At 44.8% G+C, this 13169-nt stretch overlaps 1 protein-coding gene across 5 annotated transcripts in view; it reads left to right on the top strand.

Moving 5' to 3' along the window:
* The window catches only part of mcf2a (MCF.2 cell line derived transforming sequence a), a 33491-nt gene that overhangs the window by 11803 nt on the left and 8519 nt on the right, over positions 1-13169 (top strand). For 4 of the 5 annotated variants that reach the window (XM_046323897.1, XM_046323898.1, XM_046323896.1 and 1 more), the window contains exons 2-17: positions 3967-4035; positions 4294-4408; positions 4869-4959; positions 6455-6574; positions 6675-6791; positions 6996-7145; positions 7296-7411; positions 7503-7617; positions 7790-7909; positions 8167-8358; positions 8646-8837; positions 9085-9256; positions 10857-10936; positions 11197-11282; positions 11379-11445; positions 11530-11645. In XM_046323897.1, coding sequence (XP_046179853.1) covers positions 3967-4035; positions 4294-4408; positions 4869-4959; positions 6455-6574; positions 6675-6791; positions 6996-7145; positions 7296-7411; positions 7503-7617; positions 7790-7909; positions 8167-8358; positions 8646-8837; positions 9085-9256; positions 10857-10936; positions 11197-11282; positions 11379-11445; positions 11530-11645 — 1918 coding nt within the window. Of the gene's footprint in view, positions 1-3966; positions 4036-4293; positions 4409-4868; positions 4960-5371; positions 5575-6454; positions 6575-6674; positions 6792-6995; positions 7146-7295; positions 7412-7502; positions 7618-7789; positions 7910-8166; positions 8359-8645; positions 8838-9084; positions 9257-10856; positions 10937-11196; positions 11283-11378; positions 11446-11529; positions 11646-13169 lie in introns of those variants that run through there. The other variant, XM_046323899.1, reaches the window with a different exon arrangement.

The raw sequence follows: 13169 nt of genomic DNA, 5'->3' as shown, positions 1-13169 counted from the left end.
AGCCATGGAAACATTAATTATTACACAGCCAGTCCAGGATATCCATTTTGAACCTGACACTAACCAGTACCTGACAGTAACCCTACTCGATGGCTGTGTGTGAATGGCCCAGCCTGGCTTGGCCCAGCCCATGTCTCTGTGTGTGAATGGCCCAGCCCAGCCTGGTTTAGCCCAGCCTGGCTTGGCCCAGCCCATGTCTCTGTGTGTGGGAATGGCCTATCCCAGCCTGGCTTAGCCCAGCCCATGTCTCTGTTTGTGAATGGCCCAGCCCAGCCTGGCTTGGCCCAGCCCAGCCTGGCTTGGCCCAGCCCAGCCTGGCTTGGCCCAGCCCAGCCTGGCTTGGCCCAGCCCAGCCTGGCTTGGCCCAGCCCAGCCTGGCTTGGCCCAGCCCGGCTTGGCCCAGCCCAGCCTGGCTTGGCCCAGCCCAGCCTGGCTTGGCCCAGCCCAGCCTGGCTTGGCCCAGCCCAGCCTGGCTTGGCCCAGCCCAGCCTGGCTTGGCCCAGCCCAGCCCAGCCTGGCTTGGCCCAGCCCATGTCTTTGTGTGTGTGTGAATGGCCCAGCCAGCCTGGCTTGGTCCAGCCAATGTCTCTGTGTGTGTCAGTAACACTCATGAAATATTGACAAGAGATCAGCGGAACTCATTACTGCTACCCACGCCGACTCCCTGCCTGACACGGTTACCCCCGACGACAACATGGAAAAGGACACTGTAGCCTGTTTTCTCTTGAGAAGTCTGTCTACGGTGGCCTTTCTCAATAGCAAGGCTATGCTCATTGAGTCTTTACATAGTCAAATCTTTCCTTAAGTTGGGTCAGTCACAGGGATCAGGTATTCTGCCACTGTGTACTCTCTGTTTAGGGCCAAATAGCATTATAGTTTGCTTTGTTTTTTGTTAATACTTTCCAATCTGTCCAGTAATTATCTTTTTGTTTTCTCAGGATTTTGTTGGGTCTAATTGTGCTGTTTGTGAACAGAGCCCCAGGACCAGCTTGCTTAGGGGACTCTTCTCCAGGTTCATCTCTCTGTAGGTGATGGCTTTGTTATGGAGTGTTTGGGAATCGCTTCATTTCAGGTGGTTGTAGAATTTAATGGCTTTTTTCTGGATCTTGATAATTAGTGGGTATCGGCCTAATTCTGCTCTTCGTGCATTATTTGGTGTTTAACGTTGTACACGGAGGATATTGTTACATAATTCTGCATGCAGAGTCTCAATTTGGTGTTTGTCCAATTTTGTGATTTCCTGGTTGGTGAACGGACCCCAGACATCACAACCATGAAGAGCAATGGGTTATATAACTGATTCAAGTATATTTAGCCAGATTCTAATAGGTACATTGAATTTCATGTTCCTTTTGATGGCATAGAAGGCCCTTCTTGGCTTGTCTCTCAAATCTTTCACAGCTTTGTGGAAGTTACCTGTGGTCCTGATGTTTAGGCCGAGTTATGTATATTTTTTGTGTGCTCTAGGGAAAAGGTGTCTAGATGGAGTTTGTATTTGTGATCCTGCCAACTGGTCATTTTTTTAACACCATTATTTTTGTCTTACTGATATTTACTCTCAGGAACCAGGTCTGACAGAATCTGTGCAGAAGATCTAGGTTCTGCTGTAGGCCCTCCTTGGTGTTGGGGAACTAAGCACCAGATCATCAGCAGACATTTGACTTCAGATTCCAGTAGGGTGAGGCTGGGTTCTGCAGACTGTTCTAGTGTCTCGCCAATTTACCAACTACCGTTCAGAATTTTTGGGTCACTTAGAAATGTCCTTGTTTTTGAAAGAAAAGCATGTTTTTTTTGTCCAATTAAAATAACATCAAACTGATCAGAAATACAGTGTAGACAGGCTAGTTTTATTGCTTCTTTAATCACAACAACCGTTTTCAGCTGTGCTAACATAATTGCTAAAGGGTTTTCTGATGATAAATTGGCCTTTTTTAAATTATAAACTTGGATTAGCTAACACGACGTGGCATTGGAAAACAGGAGTGATAGTTGCTGATAATGGGCCCATGTAGATATTCCATAACAAAATCTGCCTTTTCCAGCTACAATATTCATTTACAACATTAACAATGTCTACACTTTATTTCTGATCCTTTTGATGGTATTTTAATGGACAAAAAATGTGCTTTTCTTTCAAAAACAAAGACATTTCTGTGACCCCAAACTTTTGAATAGTAGTGTATGTTGAAGAGGGTGGGGCGTAAGATGCATCCTTGTCTCACCCCATGGCCCTGTGGAAAGATATGTGTTTCCACCACTTTTAACTGCACACTTGATGTTTGTGTACATGGATTTTATAATGTTGTATGTTTTTCCCCCAACACTACTTTCCATCAATTTGTATAGCAGACCCTCACGCCAAATTAAGTCTAAAGCTTTTATTGAAATCAACAAATCATTAGAAGACTTCTCCTTTGTTTTGACTTGTTTGTTTGTCAGTTAGGGTGTGCAGGGTGAATACATTGTCTGCCGTACGGTCATTTGATAAAAAGCCAATTTGACATTTGCTCAGTACATTGTTTTCACTGAGGAATGTACAAGTCTGCTGTTAATGATAATTCAGTGGATTTTCCCAAGGTTGCTTTTGATGAATATCCCACGGTAGTTATTGGGGTCAAAATGGTTTCCACTTTTGTGGATTGGGGTGCTCAGTTCTTGGATCCAAATATTGGGGAAGATGCCAGAGCTAAGGATGATGTTAAAGAGTTTAAGTATAGCCAATTGGAATTTGTGTTCTGTATATTTTATCATTTCATTAAGGATACCATCAACACAACAGGCCTTTTTGGGTTGGAGGGTCTCTCTCTAGCTCTTTTCAATGCATCTCTCTCTCTCTATTCATCTCTCTCTCTCTTCATCTCTCTCTCTCTTCATCTCTCTCCCTCTTCATCTCTCTCTCTCTTGTCATATTTAATGATAATGTACATTATTCATAAGGGATGGTTGGTTCATGGGAATCAAGTGATCTGTTGATCGGTTGCATAAACTTGTCAACAGCAGAGAATTATATATGACTATAAATGACTTTTAACATGTCTACTTTAGGGCTATGTAATGCTCGTTATTCCAGGTTGTCACGGATCCCTCTAGAACTTTCATTACGCATACCTGTCCCCTGTTCCCACTGATGAGTACTTGTATAAGTGTGCCCTTTGGTTTCCATTGGGCTGTCCATTATTGTTCCAATGTCCGTTGGTCGTGTGAGTACCTGTGCTGTGTTTTGGCTTTCGTGCCGCTTGTATTGCGCAGATAATTACGGATCTCGTCCCACGTGGTATCATTGTGCGCGTGTGTTATTTATTCAAGGTAGTTCTCAATCTTTTGTTTGGGTTTCAACCCTGTGTTTTGTATAGTGTTCGTCCCCGTGCCTTTACACTGCACGCCATAATTTGTGTACAATAAAAAAAACTATTACGCATTCCTGTGTCTGTCTCCCGATCCTTCATGCCAACGTGACAGAGGTGAACTCAGTCTTCACTGTGGCTTCACTCATACCACTATTTGATTGTATATGTACAGTATATTACGGGCAGTGTTTTAGTCCTGTCAACTGTGTTGAATGTGTAATGTTATGAGAGGAGAGAGTAATGCTGCCTGCCACCACAGCGGGCTGGACACAGTATATGACTCCATGCTGCCTCTCCCCTGGTGACAGGAGAAGGGAGTGGAGAGGTATAATGACGGCCTGCTGCTGTGCTAGCCTGGATGTCACAGTGGAAAGATGTGGTCCAGACCCGCCTCCGAATGATTGACTGACTTGAACCAGACAGCTGAGAGTCTGATACCTTCCTTATCACTAATGTTGATGTTGTTTTACATACGACCACTGGGTGGCAGTAAATCCCTCTGTTAAATCATCATCTTATGGAAGATCACCATGGGTTGACACTTTCAAAGAGGCCTCTGACCCCATTGTTCTAATATCTCGCTCTTTCTATCACTCTTTCCTTCTCCTCCTTCCCACAGAGGTGTCAGTCCCTATGAGTATGAAGGAGGTGGACGGCTACATTGAAAAGCAGGTGGCCTACCTGTCAGGTGGGAGGTCTTTACTCAGGAATATCTATTTTGGGTTCATAACCCCTGACCTGTGTTAACATTGGCTCTGTAGATTCAGGCGGTGTCTACAACCTGTAAAAGTAGGAGTGACATGTAGAAACGATCACTGACAAAGCTGTTCTCAGTTCATCCAACATTTTATAGACTACTTAAATGAGGGGTCAGCAAAGAACATAATATAATCGTTTAGTACACTGTTGAGTGGGATAGTTCATATGAAACTGTTTTTCTTCCCAGGTGGGCGTGGTGAGGACTCCAGCGTGATTATCACCCTCCCAGAATACTCGGCTTTCAGCGACATTCCAGAGGAGTCTTTAGCTAAAGTCTTAACATACCTCACCCTCATACCTCGGTGGGTGAACCAACACGATACACTACCTCCTACTATTCATCTCTCTAGCCCTCCCTCTCTCGCCTCATAGCTTTCTCTGCAATGCAGTGTGTGCCTGCTTTAGTCCAGAGTTAGTATTCTTTGCAGATATGGCACAAGACGCTCTCTGTCCTTCATCTATTTTGATGTCCTCTGTGCCAGCTCAGAGCAGGTATATCCTAGGGAGGAGGGATCGTATCATTGGATGTGGACCAAAAGGGGAGTTTGACTTCAGGTCAACAGAGTCGATGAACATCCCTGTAAACAGATCTAATGTATTCACAGCAGGCTTTCTTTCTGCACCAAAAAATACTATTTTGTCTTTGGCTGCAAGTTGGCTGTCAAATCAACTTAGCATATTTTATTTGACTGGTTAAAGTATACATTTGTTAAGTGAAAAGTACATGTGTTCAAATAATCCTTTTATTGCTTGTGTTTGCAGAGCACGACAACCAGGTGTAAAATTCATCATCATTTTAGACAGACGACTGGATACTTGGACCTCAATCAAAACAGCACTTGCCAGAATTGCGGTGAGCGAGTTATAGTCTGGAACATATGATTTGCTGCTATGGCAAAAAAAAAAAAAAAATCCAGTTCAGAATTTCAGCACTAGACAGACTGGACGTCAGAGTGGGGAGCTGTCCATAGTGCTGAATTGCCCAGCGCTCAGTTCCTGCTGTTTTGTGATGGTCTCGTCTCTCGGTCTTAAGTTCATTCAAATACTTTGTCGTGACTATATCTGTCAAATACTGCAGTTGCTTTGTCACTGTTTATTATTGCTCATTCATAGTTTTCAAATAAAATGTTCTGTACTCATTGTATGAAACTTGAGTACCGTGACAAGGGAATGAAGATGCATTAGCCAGCACTCAACTACGTGGATATTACCTGATGACGCTATATTTCGGCGCACGGTGAGAGGAAGAGATTGCAGACAGCGCTGCCACCCTCATCGTCGCAGTAGCGTTGATGCTGCGGCTGTGGCCCCGCAGCCAAGTAAAGGGAACCAGTAGCCGACATTGGCACCGATTTATAAGCTTCGGGACGGCGACATTTAGAATGATAGCATGATCGTATAAATGGCTGTAAACACAATGGCTGTGAGTTACCAGCGCCGAGGATTGCCCAGGATACGGAGGAGCCCGGTAACACGCTTTTTAAATAGTTAGATTTATTGATTAAAGAGTTGTGGTCAAGTTTGGGTGAGGAGGGTGAATGCGGCATCGCTCACTGGCTGCAGCTTAATTAAGCATAAGCACTGTGGTGCAGAGCCTGATTTTAGCCTCGTCATGCAATTGATGCAGCAAGACAGAGAACGATGGCATGCTTATGTGAATACAAACCCGACTGCAATATTTAGCATGTTGAGCTTGAAGGGCAGTGTGGATGTTTGAAGTAACCTAAAGCTAGATTTAGAATGCGACGTCTTTGTGGAATAATCAACATTTGCCACTGTTTTAAGTCGATGTCCTACTCATCTTTAAGTTTTAATGGCTGGCATCTTGAATTATACCAAACCCATATGTTAGTAAGGCTAGACCTGCATCACCACAGTCATGTGATAAAAATGGGTGTGAATTATTTTTCAAATTGAGCTAATAAGATTGTCATCCTAAATGCTCTACTTGTGATGTCTGCTGCTGAAAATCGCTCTGAAGTTCAATCAAAGCCTCATCCCTAAATAGAATTCAGCCTACCTACTGTCTCTTGGTTAGTGAAGCCATTTTCTATTGACGACAACTTCAATACACCTGTGATAGGCAGGATAGGTCCAGCTTTCCTCCTTTAATTGACAGTGGGTCAGACTGAGAGGCTTTGTCTGCCTGAGCCTGATTGCTTGTTAGTGCTGTCAATATGTCCATTCAGGGTGAACAGATGATGGCTATGCATCCAGAAGTCCCTTCCTTTCATAGTGAACAGATTTGCCTGGTTTTGGGTAAACGGCTTGGTCCAGGGTTTGTCAGAGCTCTAGATCAGGGCTCACTGTTCATCAGTGATGGTGTCCCCCTCCCCCCCTGTTTCCAGGCCTCCTTCCCTGGGAACCTCCACCTGGTGCTGGTGCTGAGACCCACCAGCTTCTTCCAGCGCACCGTCACAGACCTGGGCTTCCGCTTCAGCCAGGAGGACTTCATGCTCAAGATGCCAGTAAGGCAGATCATTTACCAAATCCAACACTTCACCACACATGTGCATAGTACTAAACGCAGTCAATAATGTGTCCATTATTATATCTCTCCTCTATTAGGTGGTGATGCTGAGCTCTGTGACAGACCTACTGAGATACATTGATGAAAATCAATTGACCTCAGAGTTTGGTGGAACCCTGGATTACTGCCACAGTGACTGGATCGTCCTGAGAACAGTACATACATACTTTAAACTTACATACCATCAATCATGCAGCGACTCAGAACCCCAGCACACATTTTACAACATGTCTGATGTGGCGAGACACATTCAAACTTGGCCTGTATGTCTGCACCGTTCTGAGTGATGACGTCAGAGTTTAAATGTAGAAACACTGTGATGACGTCCCTGTGTTGTGTGCTCTCTGGCTCCCCTCCAGGCCATAGAGAGCTTTGCGGTGACAGTTAAGGACATAGCTCAGATGCTGCAGGCGTTTGGCACAAAGCTGGCAGAGACAGAGCTGCCAGATGAGGGCACCGCCATCGTACACCTCCTCTCAACCCACACTGACAAATACAGGAAACTCAAGGTATAACTGCAGCACTCCGTTTCACACACCTTTTACCCTAGGCTCTATGATAATGTGTGACAGTCTCGTATCAGCGGCAGACTAACTGAAATCTCGTCTACATTGACCTACTGATGTTTTATAGCCATTTTTCTTGTCTGTCTTGTACAGGAGGCGATATGGTCTGTATCAAAGGAGGGTCGCCACCTGCTGGCTAGCCTGGAGGCCTCTGGGAGAGAGGAGGATTCACTATGGGATATCAGGCTGGACTGGGAGACTGTGCAGAGGTAGATAACCTCAGAGGGATAATCATACTACCGTCTGCCTAAATGTTATAGAGTGGCCATATATTACAACCTATCTCTCGCTGGTCTTCAGGCTACTAGCCCAGCTGAGGGACATGGAGTCAGCCTTTGACGGCTTCTTTGAGAAGCATCATCTGAAGCTCCAACAGTACCTCCAGCTGCTCAGATACGAACACAGCTTCCAGGAGGTGAGACCGACCGTTTACGTAATGGATGGATTGTTGATTAATTGGCCTATGCCGAGAGGCAACTCTTGACGATACCCATGGGGTGTACAGCTCGATTGGATATTGGATGAGGTGTTTTGAAGTTGGGAGGTGCATATGTATGGAACTAATGTCTCTCACCTCTTGTGGTCAGATGGAGTTGTCTCTGGAGCGTCTGGCGACCCAGGAGAGGTCGTTGTCGTTGTCAGGGGAGACGCTGACTCAGACAGAACAGACACTCAGGGACCTGGACGGCCTGGAGGCTCACGCACAGGTCAGTATTTACCTTTTACACACTCCCTCATCAGATCAAGGATACCAGGACTACACTTAGTGTATACATAAGCCTCAAGACCTGACCTACAAATGGTGGTTGGCAGAGATCGTCTTCTCTGGGTCTCACGTGCTTTTGGTAACAGCATTGGCTGTGGAGCTAGGATTGAATTGTATTTGCTATGGTGATACTGTATGTGTGTAGACCTCCTGCATGTTATTGTATGTAATTGACAGTGGTGTCCTGGGTGTTGCTAGGAGGAGATGGCCCGTGCCCAGACCATCATCCTCCATGGTCACCAGCTGGCAGCCTGTCACCACTACGCTATGGCCCTGATCGTGCAGCGCTGCAATGAGCTACGTCACCGCTGTGACACGCTCAGTAAGGCTCTGAGGGCCAAACACACACACCTCTCCCAGGCCTACCAGCTGATGCTACGCTTGGATCAGGTAGAGGACACACACATACACACATTTATTTACACTCATACACACAGGTGAGCACACACACAAACACAAACAAGCATTTCGTTACACCCGCAATAACATCGGCTAAACACGTGTATGTGACAAATACCATTTGATTTGAGTATTTAGCTGTTGATCTGCGTAGATGAAGTGCTGGCACAAAACCATGCACTGAAATATATTTGGTTACTTTTATTCTCTGTCAAGTGCTAACCTATATCCGATTATGATTGGTCAGTGTGCATGACATTGTCTCGTCCCCACCATAGGCCCAGAGTTGGTGTGACGACGGGGCCTACCTGTTGGCCCAGCAGCTGGTGGAAAAGTTCCATTCTAAGGAGGGGGCCCAGGCTGCTCTGAAGGACATAGACAGATTCCTGGAGGGGGCTCCGTCTCTCCTCAGCTCAGGACATGACCTCCTGGCCGTGGAGTTTGAGTCTGTCCTCACCCCAGAGATACAGGTTAAACACCAACCAGTGTCTCTCATTCACAAACAGCTCTATGGTTTAAAGAGAAAAGCCCTCTGTAATGCTTCTCTTGTGCCATCAGTGTATAATCCATCATAAGGCTTTCTATACACATAATACATTACATAACTATAAAAGCCTATTTAGCGAACACTGTTCCACTAACACTGTTTTGCTGACACACTGCAGGTTCTGGCTCCATATAAATCCTCTAAGCCCCCCCTTTCTTCGTCCTCCACAGGTCCAGATAGGGAAGACATTTGAGAAGCACACAGCGGTGCAGGAGATGATCCACAACAGACAGGTCTGTCTGAGGAAGCTGGCTGATAAACACATCCGTCCCATTCAACTGGTTTCCCCCCGGCCAGAGAACCCACCCCGTTCCAAGTCCCCACTATTCTCCCCCAAACATGGTAAGAGGAGGTAGGGGACACACACACACTTGATATTCAGGACATTTGTCACAGTGGATGAAACAGCATCAGACTGTATAGCTGACTGCTTCGAGCTAGAGAGGTTTACTGTACATGTTTCATCATCCAGCTGTCCACAGCCCAGGGCTTCACACACGTCTCTCCAGCCCTGCAGTGAAGTAGTCAAAGCAGCCAACTACATGATCCAGTAATGAGGAAGCCCAGTGTTTGTGCTCGACCTGAGTTAAAGATCTACCTGTTTTGGCCCAGCAGTATAATCAGTCCTTAGGGGATACTGGGGTGGCAGGTAGCCTCGTGGTTAGAGCGTTGGGCCAGTAACCGAAAGGTTGCTAGATTGAATCCCCGAGCTGACAACGTCATTGTAAATAAGAATTTGTTCTTAACTGACTTGCCTAGTTAAATAAAGGTTAAATAAATAAATAAAAAGAGAGGATAGGACATCCAGGTCCCACAGGACCTATCAAACCACTACATTGTCATATCGCCACAAGCAACTGCTCTCTGTAGTGATGGCGCTATTGGGTAATGTAGTGTTAGGTAGTGTCAACTGCTCTCTGTAGTGATGGCGCTATTGGGTAATGTAGTGTTAGGTAGTGTCAACTGCTCTCTGTAGTGATGACGCTATTGGGTAATGTAGTGTTAGGTAGTGTCAACTGCTCTCTGTAGTGATGTCGCTATTGGGTAATGTAGTGTTAGGTAGTGTCAACTGCTCTCTGTAGTGATGTCGCTATTGGGTAATGTAGTGTTAGGTAGTGTCAACTGCTGTATCGTCATGGCTTCATCAAAGCACATATATACATATACTATCCTCATTATTAACATGTTATCCAGACAGGTCTTGTGTTTTATCACCATTATTGACGTGTTAACTAGACAGGTCTTGTGTTTTATCACCATTATTGACGTGTTAACTAGACAGGTCTTGTGTTTTATCACCATTATTAACATGTTATCCAGACAGGTCTTGTGTTTTATCACCATTATTAACATGTTATCCAGACAGGTCTTGTGTTTTATCACCATTATTAACATGTTATCCAGACAGGTCTTGTGTTTTATCACCATTGTTAACATGTTATCCAGACAGGTCTTGTGTTTTATCACCATTATTAACATGTTATCCAGACAGGTCTTGTGTTTTATCACCATTATTAACATGTTATCCAGACAGGTCTTGTGTTTTATCACCATTATTAACATGTTATCCAGACAGGTCTTGTGTTTTATCACCATTATTAACATGTTATCCAGACAGGTCTTGTGTTTTATCACCATTATTAACATGTTATCCAGACAGGTCTTGTGTTTTATCACCATTATTAACATGTTATCCAGACAGGTCTTGTGTTTTATCACCATTATTAACATGTTATCCAGACAGGTCTTGTGTTTTATCACCATTATTGACGTGTTAACCAGACAGGTCTTGTGTTTTATCACCATTATTGACGTGTTATCCAGACAGGTCTTGTGTTTTATCACCATTATTGACGTGTTAACCAGACAGGTCTTGTGTTTTATCAAAACACATAGAAACGTACATCATTATCAACTTCAACTGAGAGGTCATCTTTTGCAGGGGTCGACGGTTTGAAGTTCTCCTTCGATCTATCACTTCCGGGGAAGAGGACGTCACGGAAAAGCCCCGGCTCCAGAAAGGTGAGATGGAGGAAAGGATGACGTAAACGTGGAGAAATTAAAGAAAGTGAATAACCACAGTGGAGAAAGGACTTTAAACGCTACCGCAGTTCACACACCTCACTATGAATGTCACCGTGGCAACAGTACAGTTGTGATGTTTACATTACAGTTGGTAATCTTTCGGTAGTCATAAAGGCTTGAGGTGGATTTCCTTCTTTAATCTGTGTTATCTGAGGATGGTAATCCTGGTGGTCTCTGTTTTGACCCGTCTGTCTCAGATTGAGGTGATGCATGACTACCAGGAGAATAGGAGCTCCCTGCTCTCCAGCCTGGAGGGAGAGGACAGCCCAGACCTTCTCAAACGGTCTGTCTACTCATCCTCTTTATTATCCCTCTGCAGTCTTCCTGCTGATTCCTTATGTTCAGACATAATACTAATGAGGCCCTGTCACCTCCACAGTCACGTGATGAGGGAGCTAATCGAGACAGAGAGAGTCTATGTGGAGGAGCTGCTGTCAGTGCTGCTGGTGAGAAGATACACAGCAGCGTTTCACCATTTCTGGATTACTCCAGAGTTCTCTATGCTGATGTGTGTGTATATATGTGTGTAGGGATACAGGGGAGAGATGGAGAATCCAGGCCTTTCAGGGCTCCTGCCCCCCATCCTGCAAAGTAAGAAAGACATCCTGTTTGGAAACATGCCTGAGATCTACAACTTCCACAGCAGGCAAGGACACACACACACGCACGCACACATGTATCCTGTGGTTTAGAGGAAGGATCCTCACTGTCATTAATGTTGTTTGATTCAATCTCACAGTTCATTGAGACTCCAATCATTGCATCCACATAGCCTCTATGAACTAATGCTTCATCTTAAAATCAACCATGTCTCCTGTACACTAGCTACACTGAGCAAAAATATCAACGCAGCATGTAAGTGTTGGTCCCATGTTTCATGAGCTGAAATTTAAAAAAATCCCAGAAACGTTCCATTCACACAAGAAAAGCGTATTTCTCTCAAATGTTGTGCACAAATTGGTTACATCCCTGTTCGTGAGCATTTCTCCTTTGCCCAGATAATCCATCCACTTAACAGGTGTGGCACATCAAGAAGCTGATTAAACAGCATGATCATTACACAAGTGCAGTTTTGTCACACAACACAATGCCACAGATTTCTAACATCTTGAGGGAGGTTGCAATTGGCATGCTGACTGCAGGAATGTCCACCAGAGGTGCTGCCAGAGAATTTTATGTTAATGTTCATTGACCAGCATGGTCTAAGGCAGAACAGTTGAAATAAGGTGGACTGGGGACAGCAATTTTATGTTAATTTCTCTACCATAAGTACAACCGGCCTCTCAACCGCGGACCACGTGCATGGCGTCGTGTGGGCGAGCGGTTTGTTGATGTCAACATTGTGAACAGAGTGGTGGCAGTAGGGTCATGATATGGGCAGGCATAAACTACAGACAAGGAACACAATTGCATTTTATCGATGGCAATTGAAATGCACAGAAATACCATGATGGAATTGTGAGGCCCGTTGTGAGGCCCATTTCTCTTAAAATATCTGTGACCAACAGATGCAAACTGTATGTGTTTTCCCAGTCATGTGAAATCCATAGATTAGGGCAAATTTATTTATTTAACTTCACTGATTTCCTTTTATGAACTGTAACTCAGTAAAATTGTTGCATGGTGTGTTTATACTTGTTCAGTATACAAGCCAGTTTCCTCTATCCAGCTGTGTGAGTTAGTTCAAGTGTTTATTAGTGGCTCTGTCTGTATCACAGGAGGTTGGTGGCACCTTAATTAGGGAGGATGGGCTAGTGGTAGTAACGGGAGTAGAATTAGTGGAATGGTATCATACATCAGACATGGTTTCCATGGTTTCCATGTGTTTGATGCCATTCCATTCGCTCCGTTACGGACATTATTATTATGAGCCGACTCCTGTGATCTGCATTCTCTATATCCTGCCTGCTGGGCCTGCTCCCCTGCTGGGCTGAATGGCTTAATTGAATACTGCACGAGGCCCTAAGCCAATTAGAGCCTCTCTAACTGGTGTTAAATGTGAGTTGCTCAAACAAGCATTTGATTATGCAAACGAGAGAGGAAACTTGCAGACACAGGGGGCTCAGTGGCACAGCTGTGTGGGTGACCCCAGTCATTAACTATGGATGAGGGCAGGACATGGGGCCTACTGTGAGGCTGACTGTGTGGTGATAGTTGCTGCTGTGTGTGG

The sequence above is a fragment of the Oncorhynchus gorbuscha genome, linkage group LG23, assembly GCF_021184085.1.
Source record: "Oncorhynchus gorbuscha isolate QuinsamMale2020 ecotype Even-year linkage group LG23, OgorEven_v1.0, whole genome shotgun sequence".
NCBI lineage: Eukaryota > Metazoa > Chordata > Actinopteri > Salmoniformes > Salmonidae > Oncorhynchus > Oncorhynchus gorbuscha.
The sequence above is the reverse complement of the archived record's forward strand: the minus strand, read 5'-3'. Positions and strand labels throughout refer to the sequence as shown.